The following is a 27,330-nucleotide window of genomic DNA, read 5'->3' as shown; positions in this document are numbered from 1 at the left end:
GAGAAGGAAAGGAAGAAGACAAGACAAGAGAAGAGAGAAGAATCGGAAAGGCAAACCTGGAAAAGAATTTAGGAGAAGACTGACACAAGGACTGTGGGAAAGAGACTGACCAACCCAATTAGAAAAATAAAATACACAAACAGAAAAAGGGGAGATGATGGACGTAGGGGGAGTAGGGTGACATTAGGGAGGTACTGGATTGGGATGGGTGGAAGAGAGGGGAAGTACTGGAATGGGATGGGGAAGATGCTGGCTTAGAGGAGGGGGAAAGAGAGGAGATACTAGATCAGAGAGGAAAAAGGATATGGGAGGATACTGGATGTGGGGGTGAGGTTGTAGGGTGAAGGGAATTACTGGACATGGGGTAGGTAGGAAGACAGAGAGGAAATGCTGGACATGGGTGGAGTAAGAAGGCAAAGCTGGAGGTGCTGGACATTGGATGGGAGGAATAGGGAGATAAGAGAAAGGGAAATGGGACTTGATATACCATCTTTTTGTGATTTTTGCAACTACATTCAAAGCGGTTTACATAGTATACACAGGTACTTATTTGTACCTGGGGCAATGGAGGGTTAAGTGACTTGCCCAGAGCCACAAGGAGCTGCAGTGGGAATTGAACCCAGTTCTTCAGGATCACTGGTTAAGCGCCACTGCTGAGCCTGAACTGGTATCGATGAATTGGGTATCCTGTGTCCCCTAAAGAAGCCTTCTGGTGAAATGGGTCCATCGTGTCTTGGTTGCCATTCATGATAACTACACATAGTCAAGCTCAGTCAGTTAAGTTAAGCTGAACCTTTATTATTATACAGTTGGCAGTGGGATGCGCTGGTTACACAGTTTTAATCTTTTTTCTTTTCAAGTCGATGCAATTAAAAAATTCCAGAAAAAAAATATATAAAAAGAGACACAAATAATTTTGCACAACCCTTGTGGTTGGCTGGGGTTTTTTTGACCGATGATTATACAGAGAAGACATGTAACCAGGATGGTCTAATTGCTACAGGCTTGGAGTAGCAGGTCACCATTTTCTGAGGTCATTTTTTGCCCTTTTTTTATTGGGTGGTGTTAGTCATATTCAAAGTTTTTGCTCACTTTCTGCAGTACTACTGAGGTTGACTCTAACAGGGGCATTTTCGAAAGAGAAGGGCGCCCATCTTTCGACACAAATCGGGAGATGGGCGTTCTTCTCTCAGGGTCGCCCAAATCAGCATAATCGAACTGCTTTCCATCGCAGGGACGACCAAAGTTCCCGGGGGCGTGTCGGCAGCATACCGAAGGCGGGACGGGGGCGTGCTTAAGAGATGGGCGTCCTCGGCCGATAATGGAAAAAAGAAGGGCATCCCTGACGAGCATTTGGCCGACTTGGTCCATTTTCTTTTCACGACCAAGCCTCAAAAAGGTGCCCGAACTGACCAGATGACCACCAGAGGGAATAGGGGATGACCTCCCCTTACTTCCCCAGTGGTCACTAACCCCCTCCCACCCAAAAAGAAAAAAAATTTAAAACATTTTTCCAGCTTCTGTGCCAGCCTCAAATGTCATACCCAGCTCCATCACAGCAGTATGCAGGTCCCTGGAGCAGTTTTTAGTGGGTGCAGTGCACTTCAGGCAGGCGGACCCAGGCCCATCCCCCCTACCTGTTACACTTGTGGTGGTAAATGTGAGCCCTCCAAAACCCACCCGAAACCCACATGTAGGTGCCCCCCTTCACCCATAAGGGCTATGGTAGTGTTGTACAGTTGTGGAGAATGGGTTTTTTTTTTGGGGGGGGGGGCTCAGCACACAAGGTAAGGGAGCTATGCACCTGGGAGCAATTTGTGGTCCACTGCAGTGTCCCCTAGGGTGCCTGGTTGGTGTCCTGGCATGAGAGGGGGACCAGTGCACTACGAATGCTGGCTCCTCCCATGACCAAATGCCTTGGATTTGGTCGTTTTTGAGATGGGCGTCCTCGGTTTCCATTATGGCCGAAAACCGAGGTCGCCCATCTCTAAGGTCTCCCATCTCAACATTTAGGTCAACCATCTCTAAGGTCGACCTAAATGTTGAGATTTGGGCATCCCCGACTGTATTATCGAAACGAAGGATGGATACCCATCTTGTTTTGATAATATGGGATGCCCCGCCCCTTTGAGGGGACGTCCTTAGAGATGGTTATCCCCGTTTGATTATCCCCCTCAAAGTGAGCTTTCCCCTCTTAGTTTGTAATGCCCCTATTTATATCAATACAGTTTATCTCCAAAGTAACATATAGTAACATTGTAACATAGTAGATGACGGCAGAAAAAGACCTGCACGGTCCATCCAGGGTCAATCAGGTGGAAGGACTATCCTGCCATCCCATGTTCCAGAAGTCAAAATATCGCATACCTTATACTGGTGGAGTCACTAGAGATCTCTGCTGAGCTGCTTTGGTTTTTTTTAGCCAGCAGAACCTGAATGTCCTCTAAAAATATAATTCAGATTCCTGCAGATTTTTTATTTTCAAAAGGTAACATAGTAGATGACGGCAGAAAAAGACCTGCACGGTCCATCCAGTCTGCCCAACAAGATAACTCGTATGTGCTACTTTGTGTGTATACCTTACCTTGATTTGTATCTGTCTTTTTCAGGGCACAGACTGTATAAGTCTGCCCAGTACTAGCCCCGCCTCCCAACCACCAGCCCCTTGATTTGTATCTGTCATTTTCAGGGCACAGACCGTATAAGTCTGCCCAGCACTAGCCCCGCCTCCCAACCACCAGCCTCGCCTCTGCCATCCAATCTCCGCTAAGCTCCTGAGGATCCCTTCCTTCTGAACAGGATTCCTTTATGTTTATCCCACGCATGTTTGAATTCCGTTACCGTTTTCATCTCCACCACCTCCCGCAGGAGGGCATTCCAAGCATCCACCACTCTCTCCGTGAAAAAACACTTCCTGACATTTTTCTTGAGTCTGTCCCTCTTCAATCTCATTTCATGTCCTCTAGTTCTACCGCCTTCCCATCTCCGGAAAAGGTTCGTTTGCGGATTAATAACTTTCAAATATTTGAACGTCTGTATCATATCACCCCTGTTTCTCCTTTCCTCCAGGGTATACATGTTCATGTCAGCAAGTCTCTCCTCATACGTCTTGGAACGCATATCCCATACCATTCTCGTAGCTTTTCTTTGCACCGCTTCAATTCTTTTTACATCCTTAGCAAGATACGGCCTCCAAAACTGAACACAATACTCCAGGTGGGGCCTCACCAACAACTTATACAGGGGCATTAAAACCTCTTTTCTTCTGCTGGTCACACCTTTCTCTATACATCCTAGCAACCTTCTAGCTACGGCCACCGCCTTGTCACACTGTTCCGTCGCCTTCAGATCCTCAGATACTATCACCCCACGATGTCTCTCCCGGTCCGTACATATCAGACTCTCCCTGCTTAACACATACGTCTCCCGTGGATTTCTACACCCTAAGTGCATCACTTTGCATTTTTTCGCATTGAATTTTAATTGCCAAACCTTAGACCATTCTGCTAGCTTCCTGAGATCCTTTTTCTTGTTTTCCACTCCCTCCCGGGTGTCCACTCTGTTACAGATCTTAGTGTCATCCGCAAATAGGCAAACTTTACCTTCTAACCCTTCGGCAATGTCACTCACAAATATATTGAACAGAATCGGCCCCAGCACCGATCCCTGAGGCACTCCACTACTCACCTTTCCCTCATCCGAGCGAATTCCATTCACCACCACCTTCTGGCGTCTGTCCGTCAACCAGTTCCTAATCCAGTTCACCACTTCGGGTCCTATCTTCAGCCCGTCCAGTTTATTTAAGAGCCTCCTGTGGGGAACCGTGTCAAAAGCTTTGCTGAAATCTAAGTAGATTACGTCTATAGCTCGTCCCTGATTCAGTTCTCCGGTCACCCAATCAAAGAATTTAATGAGATTCGTTTGGCACGATTTCCCTTTGGTAAAACCATGTTGTCTCGGATCTTGCAGCTTATTGGTTTCCAGGAAATTCACTATCCTTTCCTTCAGCATTGCTTCCATTACTTTTCCAATTACCGAGGTGAGGCTTACCGGCCTGTAGTTTCCAGCTTCTTCCCTATCGCCACTTTTGTGAAGAGGGACAACATCCGCCATTCTCCAATCCGTCGGAACCTCTCCCGTCTGTAAGGATTTATTAAACAAATCTTTAAGAGGACCCGCCAGAACCTCTCTGAGCTCCCTCAATATCCTGGGGTGGATCCCGTCCGGTCCCATGGCTTTGTCCACCTTTAGATTTTGAAGATGCTTTGAGGAGGATTCCACTTTTCAGTCTGCTCATAGGCTTGTTCAACTGACTACAACATCAACAGCAGGTCTCTGCGGACTGAGGAGAATCTGCCAGGCTTAAAGGGACTTTTAGTGTAAATATGTGAGAAATTATTACACGTGTAAATGACATGTCTCTCTCCCAAAACTGCCTCTTTAATTTTCTTACAACTCTTTTTTCTTTTAAATCATGTACAGATTGAGAAGCTACAGCAAGAGTTGGTGATCCAGAAGAAAAATGCAGAAGAGGAAAAGAAAAGGCTGGTAAGTGTCAAGTACAGAAGAAAGTACTTTGGGACCTTTTTACTAAAGCTTAGTGCATACAAATGGACGTTAGTGAGTGCAAAATGTTTTATACCTAAGGTCCACTTAGCGCACGCTAAGGTTAAGTAAAAGGATCCCTTAGGGGCCCTTTTACAGAATGGGGCTTACCTCTCACTCTGCCGGGACTACTGCTGGCGATAGTCCTACCCCGAGCGTGCGCCATTTCCAGGGGAAAAAGAAACCCCCCAGAAGCGACTTGCGTGGCAATAACCTGGCGGTAATTGGTTACCACCGGGTTAGTGCGGGAGCCCTTATCAGCACCTCACAGCTTGGTAAAAGGACCCCTTAGTTTGCTGTTGAACTAGATATACCAGCTTTCTATGGCTTTCACTAGGATAAATTGTGTTGTTTTTTAACCTAGCTGAAAACTGTCCCTCCTAAATGCAGTGAAAGTGCATGTAGTTGATATAATACAGAAGCTTCAGCTGCATGAAGAAAGGGCACTCTTTCCTGTGCCCGGTTACCTTCCCTGCATAAAGTTAGGGCATCCTTTCAGCCAGTTAATAGGCTGGATATCACTTCTAATTGGCTCGGTGGCGGCTACTCCTCCCAAACTCTACCTCTGGCCTACCCCTAACTTTGCTTAATATTGCTGCTCAGCCCTCAACAAACGATTTAAAGACCAGAAGCCTCTTCTAGCTCTTTAAATGGTTTTGAATATCTACCCCTATCCTCCAAAATCCAGCTCTGGGAATGGCTGAAAGTACATACAAAATGGATGTCTGTAATCTTTATGCCCCCCCCCCCCCCGTGCACTTATATGTGTTAAGGACTAGTGCTGCGTGCATTCCGAGTTGGGTGCCAGGATCCTCACGCCTAAATTAGACATGGATCTGCATGCAAATTCTAGGAACACCCCTGACCCACCCATGCCCCCTTTTCAGATCCACACTTAAAATGTATGCATGGATCTTTATAGTATATTGAATAGGAAGATGCACACGTAAATTCAAATTGTTGCCACTTTGTGCCAACAATTGTTTGTTATTCAGTGAAATTGCACGAACAAATTTATAGCATTTGGAGAATAGTGTACATTTACCTGTCAAAGTGCCGAAGGGCACCTAAGTATATTTTGTAATGGCACGCCTAATTTACATAGTGTGTAAGTCAAGGTGGAGGGGGGGGGGGGGACATGAGCAGGGCTCCCAGTAACAGGCGTAATGTTACGTCTGTGATCACCTCGCCCTCTGGTGGCCAGAACTGGTGGCTGCTATGGACTATCACCCGTTCCAGATTTCAGCCCAATCCGGTCCGGATCTTCCAGGCTGCCAGACTTGCTCCTTTTGTTTGAACCTGCACAGCTCCCGTAGTTGCCTGTTGCTTGCTGCAGCTGAGCCTCAATTGCTGCTGGGCTTATTAGCCATTTGGAAACTCTCTGCCTTTGCATCGTCTAAGGCCCTGGTATGTTAGTGCTTGTGCACTTCTGCCTAGTTTAGTTTCTTGCTCTAGTTCCCTGCCTGATTCTAGTTTAGTCTTTGTGTAGCTTAGCTTGTACTGTCCTAGTCTTGACTCTTGTTTGTATTTCTGTGTCTAGTTCTAGGTTCTCTGTGTTTCTAGTTTAGTGGCTGCCTGGCAGCTTTCAGTCCTATTTCTTATCTGTTTGTGTTTCTTGTTTAGTGGCTGCACTGGCAGCTTTTAGTCCTACTCTGTTGTGTGTTGCCTGTTGGTATCCTGCCCCTGCTCAGTCCTGCAAACCCCTGCTTGCCGCCTGCACCCAGGGGCTCAATTCCTGGGGAAAAGCGGCTAAGCGCAGGCGAAGACTAGGGTTCCTGCTCTGCCTATTCCAGCTTGTTTGCCTCTGCTGCAACCCCAGTCCGGGGTTCCAGTCCTGTTCTGCCCTGTCCCTAGTTTTAGGATGGTTTTGCCTGCCACTGCCGCTCCTCAGCAGTGGCCCAAGGGCTCACAAACCTAGTTTCCAGCTTTGAAAACATGACACGTAACTACAGAAGACTGAAAGTTACATGCATTTCTGCCACATTTAATTTGAAACAAAAAGCAGGTTACAGAAAAAAAAGAGCGACAAATTGAAAGCATATGACTTATATGCCAGTTATATTCTATAATGACTGTTGCATCAAAAGCAGACAGGTGGTTTGGTAAAAGTCTTCATTAATTGAATTCCCAAACAGGGGCAGCGGAATGCTCTTTTGGTTGTGAAAGCCAAACCAATCAACCTCTGACCTTTCTCTTTCACCCAGTGGCGTAGGAAGGGGGGGGCGGTCCGCCCCGGGTGCACGCTGCTGGGGGGGTGTCGGCTCCGCACTGGTGCACTGCCCTCTCTGCCCCGGAACAGGTTACTTCCTGTTCCGGGACAGAGAGAGCAGTGAACCAGCGCGGAGCTGACACACCCCAGCAACGTGCAGTCGGGGCGGATCGGCCCTCCCGCCTGTCCCTCGCTGCAGGTATGCGCTCCAGGGGGGGGGGGTGCGCAGCGGCAACCCGCCCCGGGTGTCAGCTCCCCTCGCTACGGCTCTGCTTTCACCTTCTTGCTAAGAATGTAAAAAGAACTGAAGCGGTGCAAAGAAAAGGTACGAGAATGGTATGGGATATGCGTTCCAAGACGTATGAGGAGAGACTTGCTGACCTGAACATGTATACCCTGGAGGAAAGGAGAAACAGGGGTGATATGATACAGACGTTCAACTATTTGAAAGGTATTAATCTGCAAACGAACCTTTTCCGGAGATGGGAAGGCGGTAAAACAAGAGGACATGAAATGAGATTGAAGGGGGGCAGACTCAAGAAAAATGTCAGGAAGTATATTTTCACGGCGAGAGTTGTGGATACTTGGAATGCCCTCCTGCGGGAGGTGGTGGAAATGAAAACTGTAACAGAATTCAAGAATGCGTGGGATAAACATAAAGGAATCCTGTTCAGAAGGAAGGGATCCTCGGAAGCTTAGCAGAGATTGGGTGACAGAGCCAGTGGGGGGGGGGGGGGGGGGGGGGGGGGGGTTGGTGGTTGTGATGAGACAGGGCTAGTGCTGAGCAGACTTCTACGGTCTGTGCTGTGAGGATGGCAGATACTAATCGAGGTCAGGTATACACAAAAGGTAGCACATATGAGTTTATCTTGTTGGGCAGTCTGGATGGACCGTGCAGGTCTTTCTCTGCCATAATCTACTATGTTACTATGTTACTCTGAGCTTCAATTCTCTTTCTCTCCTTCCCTCGTTATCTTTCTGTCAACCACCCATCTGCTTCTGTCTCCTGCCCTCACACACCCCTCATCTTCCTCTCCACCCCCTTGAGGGGGTAAGGGTTTTGCAATCAATGTTGGGAAAAGCGGGGGCATAAAAAATAGAGGCGTCACCGCCCAGGAAAAGGATCTAGGTGTCATTGTTGATGATACTTTGAAACTCTCTGCTCAGCGTACAGCAGCAGGTCAGAAAGAAATAGAATAGTAGGAATTATTATGAAAGGAATGTAAAATAAAAATGAGTGTTATAATGCCATTGTATTTCTCCATGGTGTGATCGCACTTCGAATATTGTGTCCAATTCTGCTCAGCACATCTCAAAAAAGATATAGCAGAATTAGAAAAGGTACAGAGAAGGGCGACGAAAATGATAAAGGGGATTTGACGACTTCCCTATGAGGAAAGGTTGAAGCTTCTAGGGCTCTTCAGCTTGGAGAAAAGACAGCTGAGAGGAGATATGATAGAGGCCTATAAAATACTGTGGAGTGGAACAGGTAGACGTGAATCACTTGTTTTCTCTTTCCATAAATATTAGGACTAGAGGGTACAAAATGAAGCTACTACGTAGTAAATTTAAAACAAACCAGAGAAAATATTTCTTCACAATGTGTGATTAAACTCTGGAATTTGTTGCCAGAGAATGTGGTAAAAGCAGTTAGCTTAGCAGGATTTAAAAAGAGTTTGGATACTTTCCTAAAAGAAAAGTCCATAAGCCATTACTAAGATGGACTTGGGCAAATCCACTGCTTATTTCTAGGATAAGCAGCATAAAGTCTGTTTTACCCTACTGGGATCTTGCCAGGTACTTGTGACTTGGATTGGCCACTATTGGAAACAGGATACTGGGCTTGATGGACCTTCGGTCTGTCCCAGTTTGGCAATGCTTATGTTCTTACAACCTGTGAATGATATTGGAGCCAGTTCAGCTTTGGTGGTTTCTGAGGTCTTTTTCCTCCTTTAATGTGGTCATTCATTCCATTTAAGTATGCCACAGAATCAGTTTTCCAGGTTCTCAGACCACTGCACTAAACATTAGGCTCCTTCTCCTCCTCCTGAGAACTACCAGGGTCCGGGAGCGTAGCCACGGGTGGGCCTGGGTGGGCCTAGGCCCACCCAGTTTGGGTTCAGGCCCACCCAGCAGTGGAGCACCTTCGTCAGAAGTACACCTGTTCTTCTTCCGGACGAGCCAAGAAACCTAAGGCAGCAGACCCCGCCCCCTGCACTTGTCCCTCGCCCTCCGATTGGTGTAGCGAGCAGCCTATGCTAATACGCTCGGACCTTCTTGCACCTGCCCGGCGGCAGCATCATGAGCTGCTCTCAGACTCAGCGCGTGGTGGAATGTGAAGCGGTGCAGAAGAGGCGCGTGCGCACTGCCCCGAAGCAGAGGATGCCCCGCTCTTTCCTGGTGAAGAAGCCGGCGAGGAGCCACCGGGTCCCCAACTATGATCGGCTGGAAACCAAGAAAGGTAAACGGAGGGAGAGTCGCAAAGTCAGGCTGAGCAGCTGCAGCCTCTCCCCGGAGCCTCCTTAGCATTTCTCCAGGGGGCGGGGGAGGAGCTCGGGCTTGTCTGGCAAAACTGTGGGGACTTTCCCCCCCTCTTGGGAGCCAACTTTTCAGAATGATTGGGGGGTGCCCACCCAGTTTGGGCTCAGGCCCACCCAGAATACTTGGCTACGCTACTGGTCGAGCTCAGAGCTCCACTAACCTTCCTGCTTATGGAGATATTGTCCTCAGCTGTTTCCAAAAAATTAGTTAGGTAAAGGATTCAACGGGGGCCAGTGCATCAGATACCCCCTCCCATTGGACTCAAGGAGGAAGGAATGGGGAAGGTCTATCTCCCGAACTAAAAACTTCAGAAACTGGACCACACACAGGCTCCAATCTTTTTTTTCCCATAATGCATGGGACATTTGGTGCATTTGAAGTCATGCGCAGAGCTTCACTAACCTTCTTGCTTAAATTTTGAAGCACTTCCAGCTTTCACACGGTCCTCGTAGTGCTACAACACCGGGACTTCACTTTTTCACACTGACCTTCCTGTCACAGTCTGAAAAAAAGCAGATACTGTCAGGACGCACTTCGAGGACTCATGGGAATTTACTCTGAAAAATACCCAAAAAAGGAGTCTCGACTGCAGTATGAAAAGACAAAGAAAAAAAAAAAGATAGGGTCAGTTGGGAAATGAACTGTGGTGGGGGTGGGGGAGAATTGTCCCGGGGGAATCACCCTAGTTGGGAACTGTCCAGTTGGCTACTCGCCGGATACCCTTATATTATAAACCTGAAGGGTATTGTGTAGCAGTGGCTGCTTAGGAACAGCTGTGTTTACTAGTATTTAACATTTCTAGAGCGCTACAAAGTGTACGCAGCGCTGTACAAACACAGAAGAAAGACAGTCCCTGCTCAAAGAGCTTACAATCTAATAGACAAAAAGTAAAGCATTTAAATTTAAAATATTTAAGCAGTCAAGCACAAGAGAACAGTCACAGAAGGACAGAAGATGTTGAAGGGTGGTCAGTGTGATTAGGTGTACAGGGAAAAGCCTACTAGTCTTTTTAGGCCGTTGATAATTTTATTCCACATCAACAGTATCGGATGATACCAGCCCTTGTGTGACTGTTTCTCTTTCCATCTTCAGCCTTTTACATAGAAGCAACTTAGGGTCCTTGTAGTAATGCTTAGTGTACACTAGTGAAAATTAGTGAGTGCTAAATGTTGCATGTCCCATTTTATACCTATAAGCTTTGTGATAGTTTGTGCATGCTAAGCTTTGGTAAAAATTCACACTGATCTGCAACTTCTTCTTTGCAGGTGCAAAATTACTCCAAGCAGCTCAACATTTTAGAGTCAAAATATAATACAAAGTCAAATGACATGCGTATAATGCAAGGAGAAATGAAAATGATCAAGGAATTCCGTAAAAGAAAGGCTAACATGGAGAAGGAGCTGGATGATGTAAGTACATTTCTCTTTTTGTTTGATTTTCAGGTGCTGTGTGCATCTGCATCCAGGTTACTCTCACTTAAGTAATCACTTCTACCCCCCCCCCCCCCCCGCACACTCTTCTTTTCAAGTCTCATCCCTGGTAAACTTGTGAGGTTTATTACATTCATAGTGAACATCCTTTTCCATGGCAAAAAATGGTCAGAGATTGGAACAGAAATTGTGTGTAACCTTTTTGCCTGGCTTGTATCCATGTTCTTTGTGGTGTCGGATTTTCAAAGGTGAACTCTGCAGGGAAGCTCATTGTTACCCTCTATTCCATAGATAATATGTTTTTGAAGTGGGCTGCAAAAAGTAAACAACAATACAAAAAAGAGATTAATATCCCATATTAATATTGTCAAACAAAATACATGGTGACAGGCATCAGAAATTGTGTGCTTCAAATAAAAGATAACAGGACTGCATTGCCAAGCCTCTCAGTGCAATGCAGCCCAACATTAACGTATAAATTGCAGCTTTGAAAAATGTACTTGTTTCATCAGAAGAGATAAACTCTTTCATATGAATATCATTAGCATGTAATACATAAAACAGTGGTTCCCAAACATTTTCGGTTTGCAGCACCCTTAGTGTCTGAGCAATGTTTCATAGCAGCCCCCCCTCCCACCACCACCCAGCCACACAGGTCTCTACCCTCTCGCCCCAAGTCATATCCAATATTTCTCCCTCTCTCCCTTATGAACCAGCCCCGTCCTCCCTCCCCGACAGCTGAGTAGTGAGCAACCAGGGTCCCAGGGCCAGGGCCACTGAGAGGGGGGGACAGGGGGGACAAAATTCCCCGGGCCCAGGTCTCCATGGGGGCCCGGCGCCGCCACCGCAGTCCGGCCCGCCCGCCCGCCCTCCATCGCTCCCTGGCATTGAATTTAAGCTCCTCACCTTTGAAAGTGCAGCAAGCAGCAGCAGACCACTCCTTCCTTCCTTCCTTCCTTCCAAGCCCCGCCCTCGCCTGACATAACCTGTGAGGGTGGGACACGGAAGGAAGGAGTGGTCTGCCGCTGCTTGCTGCGCTTTCGAAGGTGAGGCGCTTAAGGCCTGTACAGAGGGCCCAGGGGGTGGAGAGAGGGCCCGGTGGCGGGTGGAGGGGGGGGCCCGGCAACCTCGGGTGGGGGGGGGGGCCCGGGGGCGGCCTTGTCCCGGCTTGGCCCACTCTCTCTGCGGCCCTGCCCAGGGCCTCCAAACATCCAGGCTTTCGGCATCGGCAGCAACGTGTAAGCGCTGCCTTCAGCCTGCCCCAAAAGCCTTCTTTGGACAGCCACTTCCTGTTCCCGCGTAGGCAGGATGCTGTACAAAGAAGGCTTCTGGGGCAGCAGCCTGCAGCGAGCGAGCAGGTGGACAGTGGAGAGTGGAAAGTGAACGATACTGCACTAATTGTCATTCCAGCACTTGGCGTGTGAACTTCCAAATGTCCTGCAGTACCCCTGTGAGTTCGCTGCAGCACACAGTTTGGGAAGCACTGACTTAAAAGGTTTCCATGCTGTGCTGTTGTGGTGGATGTTTGGTTGAATTTGCATTGGCAAGTCTGGACTTAATAGTGGGTTTTATCCCATAGAAAGTCCTATAACCTTTTATTTGAAGTATTCAGTTTCTGGTGCCCTTCATTGCATATTTTTTCAGATAATATTAATATGAGATTACCATTATAGAATATTATTTCAACTGTGAGATCGGCCTTTTTTGCCCTCTTTTTCTGTTCTAAAAATAGGAAACCCAGCCTCTTATCCAGGAATTTTCTCATAAGCAAGTGGAGCTCAGTGTAATAAGATCCACAAAAAGCCTGAGAACAGTTAGTCGGGCTGCCTCCCACGGTCTCAATATCGGCCCCATTGAGGGTACATTTAAGGTGGCAAAAATGTGCCCCCTTTAAGCCTATTTTATACAGAAAAGTAGGCACCTAATATTCTTTATAAAATACTAGTATACATTTAGCAAGAAAGTGCATAAATGACAGTATTCTATAATCCACGTTCATACTTGCACCACCCATAGTCCATGCCCATAATTTATGTATTTATTGGGCTTTATTAACTGATGCACCCAAGGCAGTGTACAGCAGGTACAGTTTAACATCAAACTTACAATTTTGTTAACAGCATAACAATAGTAAAATAAGCAAGTATAAACAAACGCAATCAATGAGGAAAACTTGAAAACAGCAAATTGAACTTAATAATAGGAGTAACAGGATAAAAATATATACATTTAACAGCACTGAAATTCAAATAACAGAGTTATAATACGATGTCTGCATAATACCAATCAAACATCTAATAAGCACACATTAGAACATTCAAATAACATAAATACTAATGCTTTTCTATAGTACAGCTTACCATAGCTGAAGAAAATGAAATGACAGTGAAAGCACGTGGTGTTTTAAAAGGAATCATTTACATGCTTAATCTAAATGACTAAAACCAAACATTTATGCAGGCTGTTCATTCCTAAACTAGGTGCCACCGTATAGACTTACCTCATCACCAACTAAATTTAGGATGTTTTTCAGCAAAAATTCTAGCTGACTAGATTCAACTGAAAATTACCTTCATTTAGCTGGGCAGAGTTTGGCTAAAAAACTTAGGTGTTGAGACCTTTTTAAAAATTGACTTTACAATATGGTCAAATTTCAACCATCGGGGGAGAATGCCAAGAGAATGAGACCATTCCTGGGAGAACCAGTTTTTAACACAATGTGAAACACACTTTCACTCCGTTAGGATTAATGTATACATTTCTCCAACTTTGTTGGTTTTGAATTACCACATGGGCAATTGGCCTCTAAAACAGACAGTATATCATAGGTTTACTCAATCCATTCTCAGACCTTGTATCTGTATCTTAGATAAAAGAAAACATGAAGAAAGCGAACAAGGAATATAAGGAATCACTGGCCTGGATGGAGCGCAGATTTTTGGAAGAGAAGGTACATTTTGTAGAATTCATTATTTCGGATCTTTTTTCCAGACACACTCTAATGTTGATTACTAATGCTATAAAAGCAATTGTGAAACATAGTTTAGTCTTCCTACAGGGACCATAATCCAAAAGTGCATTGTGAGGGACTGGCTTGTACAATGCAGGGTTTCCTTAGAAAGTGGAGCCACCTTAAGAATAGGTATGTTAGCCTGTGTGGCTAGTAGAGAACAGGAAGTTAAAAGCCTTCTGCAGAACAGAATGGGGAGGCCCCCAGCAAGGACTTTTAAGGCTTTCACTGTAGATGGATGAACACTATCTAATCTACAAATTGACTTATATTGACAAGTGTCAGAATCTTTTCTAATTGGGACTTTGAGATAACTGAAAATTCAGACCAGGATTCGGAGTCACTCACAGGTTTGTATATTTCAACTGAAAAAGAATTCTCAAACTGAGAAATTATCTTCTCAACTTTCAAACAAAAATGGGCAACCCTGGCACATTCTCCTACTGATCAAAAAGGGGTCAGAGAATATACCATTGGCACAGACACTCACCTTGGGGTCTGTATATAGGGTCTCACTACTCTGAGAAAGACTCCATATGCCTTTAGGACACCAAAAAGGAACCCCCACTCCACCCTATCAAATGCTTTTTCTGCATCAAAGCTGATGAGTAGAGAGGGGGTCCCCCCAAAGTGCACAGACTCCAAGGCTGCCAATACACACCTCATATTTTTGGATATCTTTCAACCGCACACAAAATCTGCCTGGGGTTCTGCTATCACTGAAGGGAGCACCCTAGATAACCTCTGTGTCAAAATCTTTGCTAGCAACTTGGCCTCATATAGTTAAGCAAAAAAAATAGGGCGATATGATTCTGGACAGATGAAATCTTTCCCTGGTTTCAATAGTACTATTATTTGTGCCATATTAAGATGTGCAGGTAATGAACCTCGTTCTATGATTAGATTAAACACAGACGTCAAGATACAGCTTATTTCTGACCTGAGTAATTTATACAATTCACCCTGTATCCCATCTGGCCCTGGAGCTTTCCCCAAGGAACGCTCTTAGATTGCCCACTCCACCTCTTCCAGCTGTATCCGTGCGTTGAGCATTTTTGCTAGAGAGGTAAGCATCACTGTCTAGCGTCAAGTCCACCAGCGGGAATATAAAGAGGCAAAGAAAGTTTTCTATATTTCATTGATTTCACCATCCTTGCACCTGAATCCCTCCCTCCCCCCCCCACCCCCCCCAGGTATCTCAGTGTGGTAATTTTACTAGGTCCCAGACTACTTCTGACCAACTTCGCTAGGAGACTGCTACTCTTGTTAGCAAATTTATACATCCGATACTTATAATGACTAATAGATTTTGTTGCCCTCTGATGTAAAAACTCAGTCAAAGCCTGCTGCTTCTCCAACAGCTGAGACTTAATGTCCATATCATGGGTCTCCCATATTACTGTCATGAGATACCAATTTCTCCAGGTGGAGGACCGCTCAGTGATGGGCCTTTTTTGAAAACTAGTATAAGAGATGATTTCCCCATGTAGAACTGCCTTGGTCATTTCCCAGTAAAGAATTGGATCAGCCAAGTGTTCATAATTAGTGTCTAAGAGCCCTTTTTCACCTAGAGGCTAAAAAAAAGGTAAAAAGTGACTATCTTTTGTATAAATGTACTGGGAATCTCCATCGCGGGGCACCACCTTGCAGTGAGAATGAACTCAACTGTATCTCCACCCATGCATGATCGAAGACCACGATTGGGCCTATGATGACATTAGCCGCTGAAGAGAACAGATCCCTGGAAATCAACCAATAGTCAATCGTGGACATGGTGGAGTGTGCACATGAGAGGTGGGTATAATCCCTCTCTGTTGGGTGTAAGGTTCTCCACACATCCACCATGTCCAGGGAAGAGCAAAGTATAGTCACCCCATTAAGAGTTCTAGACAGTTCCCTCCTAGTTGGACAAGACCTGTCCATGGATGGGTCAAAGACCTCATTCAAATCCCCACCTATCAGCACTGGGATGTCCCCAAAGCTGTGAAGAGACTGAATAATATTCTGGAAGAAAGGTTTATCATAGTAATGTGGAGGGCCATCATTGAACGGGGCCGGCCATCTCTAAGGGCAGCCATCTCCGGGAACGGCCCCGTAAAGTGGCGTCTCCGACCGTATTATCGAAAAAGATGGCCGGCCATCTTTTGTTTCAATAATACGGTCGGGGCCGGCCAAATCTCAACATTTGGGCCGGCCTTAGAGATCGCCTGCGTTAGAGATTGCCGCCATTGGTTTTCCCTTATAATGGAAACTCATGGCGGCCATCTCAAACCCGGCCAAATCCAAGGCACTTCGTCGTGGGAGGAGCCAGCATTTGTAGTGCACTGGTCCCTCTCACATGCCAGGACACCAACCGGGCACCCTATGGGACACTGCAGTGGACTTCACAAATTGCTCCCAGGTGCATAGCTCCCTTACCTTGTGTGCTGAGCCCCCCAAAATCCATTCTCCACAACTGTACAACACTACCATAGCCCTTAGGAATGAAGGGGGGCACCTACATGTGGGTACAGTGGGTTTCGGGTAGGTTTTGGAGGGCTCCCATTTACCACCACAAGTGTAACAGGTGGGGGGGATGGGCATGGGTCCGCCTGCCTGAAGTGCACTGCACCCACTAAAAACTGCTCCAGGGACCTGTATACTGCTGTCATGGAGCTGGGTATGGAAAATGAACAGAGCAGATCGTTAAAAGACAAATGTAATTTATTGTTAAGAACCAATTTAAAAAATATATATATACACATAAACAGCCCGACACAGGCCGTGTTTCGCCCAAGAGGGCTGCTTCAGGGGCTACAAAAGAGATAATAAAATAATGTAATTAAAATAGACATATATATTGTTTGTCATATACATATGCATCTGATTTAAAATAATATTATCAAACTATCACATATAAACATGTATGTATACATATGCAAATATATTGTAATATAACACCAATATCCCAAACAAAAAGCTATGATATTAAAATAAAATAATAGACATCTGTACTGGACTGAAAACATATAGAAAGCATATAAAATATAATACAAAAGAGAAACCATAGCTAATATATCATTATTACAAAACATTAGCATAATAGAAGTTTAAGGCAAAAGACACCCACCTACACAACAATCTTTTTACTGTCAAGTGTAATCTATATATATATAAAACTCACCCTTCAACATTCTATTTGCACTGACGTCACTGAAGCCAGGTTCGTAAGTTCGAAGCTCTGAAGCCACAGAAAATCACAGTCTGTGGGCCCCGCCCTCACGTCAAACGTTATGACGTTGAGGGCGGAGCACATTCTCAGCTCCAATGTTGTACTGCACTGTAGCTCTGCTCCGCCCTCGCGTCAAAACGTGATGACGTCGAGGGCGGAGCACACGGGGTGCGTGCCAAAAGGGCCAGGGTCACACATTCGCACGGAGGCTGCAGGGGGGCCGGCAACACACGGAGACACAAAGGGACGGAGGTGAGCCTTGCTAGCACCCGTTTCATTGTGATTTGAAACGAGCCTTCCTTACTAGTGAATATATATTGAGTGTGCTGAAGTAAATTAAAAAAGAAAACACATACATAAAATATGTATATATCGTCATATATGACTGAAAAATAAGCCATGAAAAATAATAAACAAAGTGAAAAAGATGAAAGTGACTTACATGTAAAAAAGATCACCTTGATTTGAAAAAACAGCGCAGAGATGCCAAAAACAGAATACTGACCTAAATATAAATAGTATTAAAAATAGAAAAATATGAATTGAAACAAGTGTATTAGGCTAGTAGCATCATATGTATCTCTGTACATTTTTTAATGCTGTACATGTACTGTAAAAGATAAACAGTCAAAGGCATGAATTGAATTAAGATAAAATAAAACAACAGCCTTCACTAGGCTAGAAAGAAAAAATACTTACATGAAGTCAAACTGACAATCTCATATCTCTGAAAGTGCTGAAAAAGTATAATGACTAGCACAGGAAGCTATATAGAGCAACTATGGGTCTGCCCAACAACATAAACTCATATGTGCTACTTTATGTGTGTACCTGACCTTGATTTGCATCTGCCATTTTCAGGTCACAGACCGTAGAAGTCTGCCCAGCACTAGCCCCACCTCCCAACCACTAGCCCCGCCTCCCACCACCGGCTCTGCCACCCAATCTCGGCTAAGCTTCTGAGGATCCATTCCTTCTGAACAGGATTCCTTTATGTTTATCCCACTCCGTTACCTTTTTCATCTCCACCACCTCCCGCGGGAGGGCATTCCAAGTATCCACCACTCTCTCCGTGAAAAAATACTTCCTGACATTTTTCTTGAGTCTGTCCCCCTTCAATCTCATTTCATGTCCTCTAGTTCTACGCCTTCCCATCTACGGAAAAGGTTTGTTTGCGGATTAATACCTTTCAAATATTTGAACATCTGTATCATATCACTCCTGTTTCTCCTTTCCTCCAGGGTATACATGTTCATGTCAGCAAGTCTCTCATACGTCTTGGAACGCAAATCCCATACCATTTTGCACCGTTCACTGAAGAGTCGTGGGACCGGACGGGATCCACCCCAGGATATTGAGGGAGCTCAGAGAGGTTCTGGTGGGTCCTCTTAAAGATTTGTTTAATAAATCCTTGGAGACAGGAGAGGTTCCCTATCCTGGTCCTCCACACCTGTCCTCGTCCTATCCATGCAAACGATTCCGGGATGTCTCCAATCTCATCTCTATTCCCCTCCTCCCCCCCTCTTCCCTCCCCTTCTCGTGTGCCCTGTGGAATGCCCGCTTGGTCTGCAACAAGCGTTCCTTCACCCATGATCTCTTCATCTCCCGTTCCCTTCAACTGCTCGCCCTAACTGAAACCTGGCTCACCCCTGACGACTCTGCCTCAGTCGCAGCCCTATGCCATGGAGGTTATCTTTTCTCCCACACTCCCCGCCCAGTTGGCCGCGGAGGAGGCGTCGGGTTTCTACTTTCGCCCTCCTGTAGTTTTCAACCCCTCCTCCTACCGCAATCTCACTGCTTCTCATCCTTTGAAGTTCACTCCATCCGTCTATTCTACCCGCTGCCACTCAGAGTTGCAGTCATTTACCGCCCCCCTGATAAGTCCCTCTCTTCCTTCCTTACCGACTTCGATGCCTGGCTCTCCGTTTTTCTTGAACCCTCATCTCCGTCCCTCATTCTTGGAGACTTTAACATACACGCTGACGACCCACCCGACTCTTACGCTTCTCAGTTCCTCACTCTGACATCCTCCTTCAACCTCCAGCTGAGCTCCACCACCCCTACTCACCAAACTGGCCATTGTCTTGACCTCGTCGTCCTCTCCTCTACCTGCTCACCCACCCTGCTCTGCGCCTCAGCTCTTTCTCTCTCCGATCATCACCTGATCACCTTCACACTTCATCACCCTCCCCCTCAGTCCCGCCCAACACTAACCACTACTTTCAGGAATCTCCAGGCTGTCGACCCTCCCACCTTATCCTCTAGCATCTCTAATCTCCTCCTTTCCATCATGTCCTCCAAGTCTGTCGACAAGCCTGTCTCTGCTTACAACGCTACTCTCTCCTCTGCTCTGGACACCCTTGCACCATCTATCCCCCATCCCACAAGGAGTACTAATCCCCAGCCCTGGCTGACACCTTGCATCTGATACCTTCGCTCCTGCGCCCGATCTGCTGAACGCCTCTGGAGGAAATCTCGCACCCATACCGACTTCATTCATTACAAATTCATGCTATCCTCCTTCCAGTCCTCCCTATTCCTTGCCAAACAGGACTATTACACCCAATTGACTAATTCTCTCGGCTCCAACCCTCGTCCTCTCTTCGCCACCCTCAACTCCCTCCTCAAAGTGCCCTCCGCTCCCCCCCCCCCCCCACTCTCTCCTCAATCACTGGCTGACTACTTCCGCGACAAGGTGCAGAAGATCAACCTCGAATTCACTACCATGCCACCTCCTCCTCTTCACCCTATAATCCACTCCCTCAATCAACCAACCCAGGCCTTCTTCTCCTCTTTCCCTGATATCACCGAGGGTGAAACTACCCACCTTATTTCCTCCTCGAAATGCACCACCTGTTCCTCTGATCCCATCCCCACCAACTTACTAAACACCATCTCTCCTACTGTCACCCACCCCCCCCCCACCATCTGTCATATCCTCAATCTCTCTCTCTCCACTGCAACTGTCCCTGACACATTCAAGCATGCTGTAGTCACACCACTCCTCAAAAAACCATCACTAGACCCTACCTGTCCTTCCAACTACCGCCCCATCTCCCTCCTACCCTTCCTTTCCAAGATACTTGAACGTGCCGTTCACAGCCGCTGCCTTGATTTTCTCTCCTCTCATGCCATCCTCGATCCGCTGCAATCCGGTTTTCGCCCTCTACACTCGACAGAAACGGCATTCACTAATGACCTGTTCCTTGCAAAATCCAAAGGTCACTACTCCATCCTCATCCTCCTCGACCTATCCGCCGCTTTTGACACTGTCAATCATAATCTACTCCTTGCCGCACTATCCTCATTTGGGTTCCAGGGCTCTGTCCTCTCCTGGTTCTCCTCTTATCTCTCCCACCGTACCTTCAGAGTACATTCTCATGTATCTTCCTCTACCCCCATCCCACTTTCTGTTGGTGCTCCTCAGGAATCTGTCCTTGGACCCCTTCTTTTAGCACATAAGCAGTGCCACGCTGGGAAAAGACCAAAGGTCCATCAAGCCCAGCACTCTGTCTCCGACAGCAGCCAATCCAGGCCCCAAGAACCTGGCAAAAAACCCAAAATTTAATAACGATCAATGGACTTTTCCTTCAGAAATCTGTCCAGACCCCCTTTTAACTCAGCAAGGCCAGCTGCCGTCACTACCTTCTCCGGCAATGAGTTCCAGAGTCTAACTACGTGCTGAGTAAAGAAAAACTTTCTCCGATTTGTTTTAAACCTACCACATTCTAATTTCATCTTGTGTCCCCTGGTTCTATTATTGTTAGAAAGCGTAAACAAATGCTTCACATCTGTCCGCTCTATCCCGCTCATTATTTTGTAAACCTCTATCATATCACCTCTCAGCCGCCTTCTCTCCAGGCTAAAGAGTCCTAGCTGTCTTAACCTCTCCTCATAGGGTAGTCGTCCCATCCCTTTTATCATTTTTGTTGCCCTTCTCTGCACCTTCTCCAATTCCTTTATATCTTTTTTGAGATGAGGCGACCAGAACTGAATACAGTACTCCAGGTGCGGTCGCACCATGGAGCGATATAACAGCATTATAACACCCTCATGCTTGGTTTCCATCCCTTTTCTAATAATACTCAACATTCTGTTCGCCTTCTTAGCCGCCGCAGCACATTGAGCTGAAGATTTCAACGTCCTGTCCACGAAGACTCCCAGATCCCTTTCTCGGTCCGTAACTCCTAATGCGGAACCTTGCACAACATAGCTGTAATTCGGGTTCCTCCTTCCCACATGCATCACTTTGCACTTGTCAACGTTGAACTTCATCTGCCATTTGGACGCCCAATCCCACAGTCTCAAGAGGTCTTCTTATAATGTTTTACACTCCTCCCGTGACGAGACGACCCTGGATAATTTTGTGTCATTTGCGAATTTAATTACCTCACTAGTTACTCCCATCTCGAGGTCATTTATAAATATGTTAAAAAGCAGCGGTCCCAGCACAGACCCCTGAGGGACCCCACTAACCACCCTTCTCCATCGAGAATAATGGCCATTTAACCCTACTCTCTGCTTCCTATCCTTTAACCAGCTCTTAATCCATAATAATACACTGCCTCCGATTCCATGACTCTCCAGTTTCCTTTGGAGTCTTTCATGCGGCACTTTGTCAAATGCCTTCTGAAAATCTAGATATACAATATCCACCGGCTTCCCTTTGTCCACATGTTTGGTCACCCCCTCGAAAAAATGCAGTAGATTTGTGAGGCAAGACTTCCCTTCACTAAAGCCGTGCTGACTTTATCTCAGTAGCCCATGCTTTTTTATGTGCTCTGTAATTTTATTCTTAACAAGCCTCCACCATTTTTCCCGGCACCGACGTCAGACTCACCGGTCTATAATTTCCCGGATCGCCTCTGGAACCCTTTTTAAAAATCGGTGTTACATTGACCACCCTCCAATCTTCCGGTACCACACCTGTTTTTAGGGATAAATTGCATATTACTAACAGTAGCTCCACAAGTTCATTTTTCAGCTCTATTAATACTCTGGGATGAATACCATCTGGTCCCGGTGATTTACTACTTTTCAGTTTGCAGAACTGCCCCATTACATCCTCCAAGTTTACAGTGAAATCATTTAGTCTTTCTGACTCGTCCGCTTCAAATACCTTTTCCGGCACTGGTATCCCTCCCAAATCCTCCTCGGTGAAGACTGAAGCAAAGAATTCATTCAATTTCTCTGCTACGGCTTTGTCTTCCCTGATCGCCCCTTTAACACCACAGTTGTCCAGTGGCCCTACCGATTCTTTAGCTGGCTTCCTGCTTTTAATACACCTAAAAAAAATTTTGCTATGTGTTTTTGCTTCTCAATCTACACCTCTTCCCTGGGCTCGCTGATCTCATCTCATGGTTTCCAATATCATCTTTATGCTGATGACACCCAGCTTTATCTCTCCACACCTGACATCATTGCGGAAACCCAGGCCAAAGTATCAGCCTGCTTATCCGACATTGCTGCCTGGATGTCCAACCGCCACCTGAAACTGAACATGGCCAAGACCGAACTCATTGTCTTTCCACCCAAACCCACTTCTCCTCTCCCTCCACTCTCTATTTCAGTCGATAACACCCTCAGTCTCCCCGTCTCATCTGCCCGCAACCTCGGAGTCATCTTCGACTCCTCCCTCTCCTTCTCTGCACATATCCAGCAGACAGCCAAGACCTGTCGCTTCTTTCTCTATAACATCAGCAAAATTCGCCCTTTCCTCTCTGAGCACACCACCCTTACTCTCATCCACTCTCTCATTACCTCTTGCCTTGACTACTGCAACCTACTCCTCACTGGCCTCCCACTTAACCATCTATCCCCCCTTCAATCCGTTCAGAACTCTGCTGCGCATCTTATCTTCCGCCTAGATCGATATGCTCATATCACCCCTCTCCTCAAGTCACTTCACTGGCTTCCGATCAGGTACCGCATACAATTCAAGCTTCTCTTATTAACCCACAAATGCACTCAATCTGCAGCCCCTCATTTTTGCATCCTCTCATTTCCCTTGTGCCCTGTGCGGCCCCACTGTGGGTGAGGAGGGGGGGTGTCTGGTGGCTCATAGTGAGAAAACTAACAAGCATAGACTGGTGGGGTGGGGGGAAGAGAGAAGAGAAAGTCTTAGTTCCACTTTATCAAGTCTATGTCAGCTAATCAAATCACTGCACTGGCAGCTATGAAACAAGAGGAACAGACTGCAGCTTCCTCCTAAACGCTGTGTGCATGCAGTCTGGTCATTGAGATATACAATAATTTGAGTGTATATGATCAATAAATTCAAAGATATACAATAATGTTGAACTGCTAGGCAGCACAGAAGACATCTGGACATTGGGGCTTCCCATCTGTTTCAGCAATCTCACTGGAGACAGATATATGCACATGAAAAAGTGCAAGGGGAGGGTTGGAAAGAAAGGAGGAACAATGGGATGCAGCAAGAAGTGCAAGAACAGAGGACTCATCCTTACAGAACTGGAAAGAAAGATATGAACTGCAAGTGCTAGAAGGGAGGGGAGCTCCAATAAGCACATATTTTTGATAGCCAAAACTAAGCAGTTAAGAACTGGTGTCAGAGGTGCAAGCAAGGCATGTCACAGAAAACCCAAGCCTACCCAAAACTGAACGCATAGCTTGCAGACTTACCTCTCTACCCTCATCTCCCCTTACGCTCCTACCCGTAACCTCCGCTCACAGGACAAATCCCTCCTCTCAGTACCCTTCTCCACCACCGCCAACTCCAGGCTCCGCCCTTTCTGCCTCACCTCATCCTATGCTTGGAATAAACTCCCTGAGCACATACGCCAAGCCCCCTCCCTGCCCATCTTCAAATCCTTGCTCAAAGCCCACCTCTTCAATGTCGCTTTCAGCACCTAACCATTATTCATCTATTCAGGAAATCTAGACTGCCCCAATTTGATTGACTGCACTTTTTTGTCCTTTAGATTGTAAGCTCCTTCGAGCAGGGACTGTCCTCTGTGTTAAATTGTACAGCGCTGCGCAACCCTGGTAGCGCTTTATAAATGTTAAGTAGTAGTAGTAGTAGTAGATATGTGCAACCCCTCATATTTTAGCTTTGCATAAGTAGTGGAGGAGAGCCCCATAATTACTTGTCATTACATATTCTGTACATTCTGGTTTCAGCAACTCTTTTTTCCTTTCTTGTGAAAAAGGAACAAAAAGGGACCTCGCTATATGTAACCCTGCCTGGGGGTCATTGCTACACGCGCATCTTCCTAGGGTGGCCCTTAGTGTCCTTGCCCTCATGGTGGTGCTGGTGCTTAAATATGCGTAGCACCAGGAGCTCTGTTTCATCTCAGAGACACGTCTGTGGCCACTGAGGAGCGTTCCTCCACGGGCAAGTGGAGGGAACGATTTTTGGGATGCGGGGACCAGTACTGCTGTAGGGTATTTTCGATTGGTGAAAATGTCATCTCTGAACATCTAGAATATTTTTGGGATGTCTTCTTTAAAAACTTTTCTTGGGGGTATTTTTGAATTGGAAATTGTTTCATTTTTTTCTTCCATTATGGACTTCGTTTTTAAAACGTTTTCCAATAAACGTTTATTTTGCCATTTGGATGTCATATCGAAAATTGCCTGCCCACGTATACCACATAGTGCATTTGGACACGTAAGTGCACATAGAACACACATGAAATATTTAAAGGTTGCAGCCAGCATTTTAAAGATTCAGGCCACAAAGTTTAAATATTCAGCCATCTGAGTTTATTATTCAACAATGAACATTCTCTTACAATTGGATTTTCTGTGTTTAGATTCTATTGATATTTGTGCAATTGTGTTTCTTTTTTGCAGCAACGACTAGAAAGAGAAGCTGCAAAGAAGATAGAAATGCTGGCCGAGAGAGCTCATAATGAGGCCATTGTGTAAGAAAGCCGCTTCAGCTATTTACTCTTCATATTGTTTAATTTTTGATTAGATTTAGCTCTACATAGTCACCATTTTCTTTTGCTTATCAGACTATAAACCTTTTACCATCTTCTACTCTGTCTTGCTGTGTAACACTCACTCAGGGCTCATTTACTGTGGTGTAATAGTATACCATTCATAAGTACATAAGTAATGTCACACTGGGAAAAGACCAAGGGTCCATCGAGCCCAGCATCCTGTCCATGACAGCGGCCAATCCAGGCCAAGGGCACCTGGTGAGCTTCCCAAACGTACAAACATTCTATACACAAAAAAAGAACCCACCAATATTGTTTTCAATCTCATTAAACAATAGATGGTAACACAATACTTTTACTGTTTTATAATATATACCTGCTTATAATCGAAAGAGAAAAACGCCTATATTGCGACCCAAATCGGGAGATGGGCGTCTTTCTCCCATGGGCGCCCAAATCGGTATAATTGAAAGCCGATTTTGGGCGTTTCCAACTGCAATCCGTCGCGGAAACGGGTAAAGTTGACGGGGGGGTGTCGGAGGCGTGGTGAAGGCGGAACTGGGGCGTGGTTATCGGCCGAGGAGATATGGGCGTCTTTAGCTGACAATCGGAAAAAAAAAAAGGCGTTTTTACCGCGATTTTGGGTCACTTTTTTTGGACCCTTTTTTTTTACGAACAAGTCCCAAAAAAGTGCCCCAACTGACCAGATGACCACTGGAGGGAATCGGGGATGACCTCCCCGGACTCCTCCAGTGGTCACTAACCCCCTCCCACCAAAAAACCCACTTTACAAACTTTTTTTCCAGCCTCTATGCCAGCCTCAAATGCTGTACCCACCTCCATGACAGCAGAATGTGTTCTATCCTGTGACAGCCTTTCCCTGGTTCTGATGTGGGTCTCGGGTGAGTGTGGCACCTTTTCTGTTATGCGCACTGCAGAGTCACATCAGCAATGCATTGTGGTGGGTGTAGGGTATTGGGCTCCGTGATTCCACTAGCTTGTGGCAAATGCTCACGATGTTGGTAGGCTCTACTCCCATGGTGCTTTTCCCCCTGCTTACTGGGTCAGTGTGCGCCCTGTTTTGTTTCCGGTAGTCCATGAGGTAGTGGCCATTTTTATAAGCCAGTTTTAGATCCCTTTCACGTGTTAGCCACGTTACAGAACTTAGTTCTTCCCTTGAATGTGGCTGAAAGAGGGCATTGTACAGCATTCTGCAGCTCTGACCTACTGCTAATCTCAGTACCAGGGAGACTCGTTGCCAGTGGGGCACAACCTCTGATCTGCAGTTAACTGTAAGCGTGCTTATTCCAGTAAAGGACGTTTTCGGAGAGATTAGTCTTCAGGTGTCAACTGGTGTGCCAATGTTATATAGCAGCAACAAGTCCTAGAGGCCTGCATGTATGCAGGTCCCTGGAGTACTTTTAGTGGGTACCGCAGTGCACTTCAGCCAGGTGGACCCAGGCCCATCCCCCCCACCCGTAACACTTGTAGTGGTAAATGGGAGGCCTCCAAAACCCACTGTACCCACATGTAGGTGCCCCCTTCACCCCTAAGAGCTATGGTAGTGTTGTACATTTGTGGGTAGTGGGTTTTGGGGGAGGGGGGTTGGGTGCTCAGCACCCGTGGTAAGGGAGCTATGCATGTGGGAGCGTTGTCTGAAGTCCACCGCACTGACCTCTAGGGTGCCCAGTTGGTGCCCTGGCATGTCAGGGGGGCGAGTGTACTACGAATCGTGGCCCATCCCACGACCAAATGGCTCGGATTAGGACGTTTTTGAGCTGGGCGTTGTTAGTTTCCATTATTGCTAAAAAAAACAAACGCCCAGCTGAAAAACATCCATTTTTTCGAAAATACGGTCTGTCCCGCCTCTTCACATGCCCATTTTTGGACATAGACGCCCACGGAGATAGGCGTTCGCGTTCGATTATGCCCCTCAAAATAACATAGTAGATGACGGCAGTCTGCCCAACAAGAGAAACTAATAGCATAAGGTATGATGTCATACTTCATATATGTATACTTGACCTTAATTTGGCCTTGCCATTTTCAGGGCACAGACTGTATAAGTTTGTCCGGCACTGGCCTTGTTCTCCAGTTACTGAAGCTGAGGCTATCCAGCCACGATAGGCACAGACCGTAGAAATCTGCCCAGTACTGGCTTTGCATCCCAATTACTGGTTTTGCCATCTAAGCTTCTTTGGGTCCATACCTTCCGTACAAGATTCCTTTGTGTTTATTCTGGTACTGGTTTTCATTTCCACTACCTCCCGTGAGAGGTGTTCCAGGCATCTACCTCCCTGTCTGTGAAAAAGTACTTCCTGATGTTATTCCAGAATTGGCTCCTCTGTAGTCTAAATTCATTTCCTCTAGTTCTGCCACCTTCCCTCCTCTGGAAAAGGCTTGTTTGTAAATTAATA

General features: G+C 46.2%; 1 protein-coding gene across 1 annotated transcript in view; it reads left to right on the top strand.

Moving 5' to 3' along the window:
- The window catches only part of BBOF1 (basal body orientation factor 1), a 181,350-nt gene that overhangs the window by 56,188 nt on the left and 97,832 nt on the right, over positions 1–27,330 (top strand). Inside the window, exons 3-6 of the mRNA XM_030214596.1 lie at positions 4,483–4,548; positions 10,621–10,764; positions 13,655–13,735; positions 24,822–24,892. Of these exons, the coding sequence (XP_030070456.1) occupies positions 4,483–4,548; positions 10,621–10,764; positions 13,655–13,735; positions 24,822–24,892 (362 nt within the window). The remainder of the gene's footprint in view (positions 1–4,482; positions 4,549–10,620; positions 10,765–13,654; positions 13,736–24,821; positions 24,893–27,330) is intronic.

The sequence above is a fragment of the Microcaecilia unicolor genome, chromosome 9, assembly GCF_901765095.1.
Source record: "Microcaecilia unicolor chromosome 9, aMicUni1.1, whole genome shotgun sequence".
Classification (NCBI taxonomy): domain Eukaryota; kingdom Metazoa; phylum Chordata; class Amphibia; order Gymnophiona; family Siphonopidae; genus Microcaecilia; species Microcaecilia unicolor.
The sequence above is the reverse complement of the archived record's forward strand: the minus strand, read 5'-3'. Positions and strand labels throughout refer to the sequence as shown.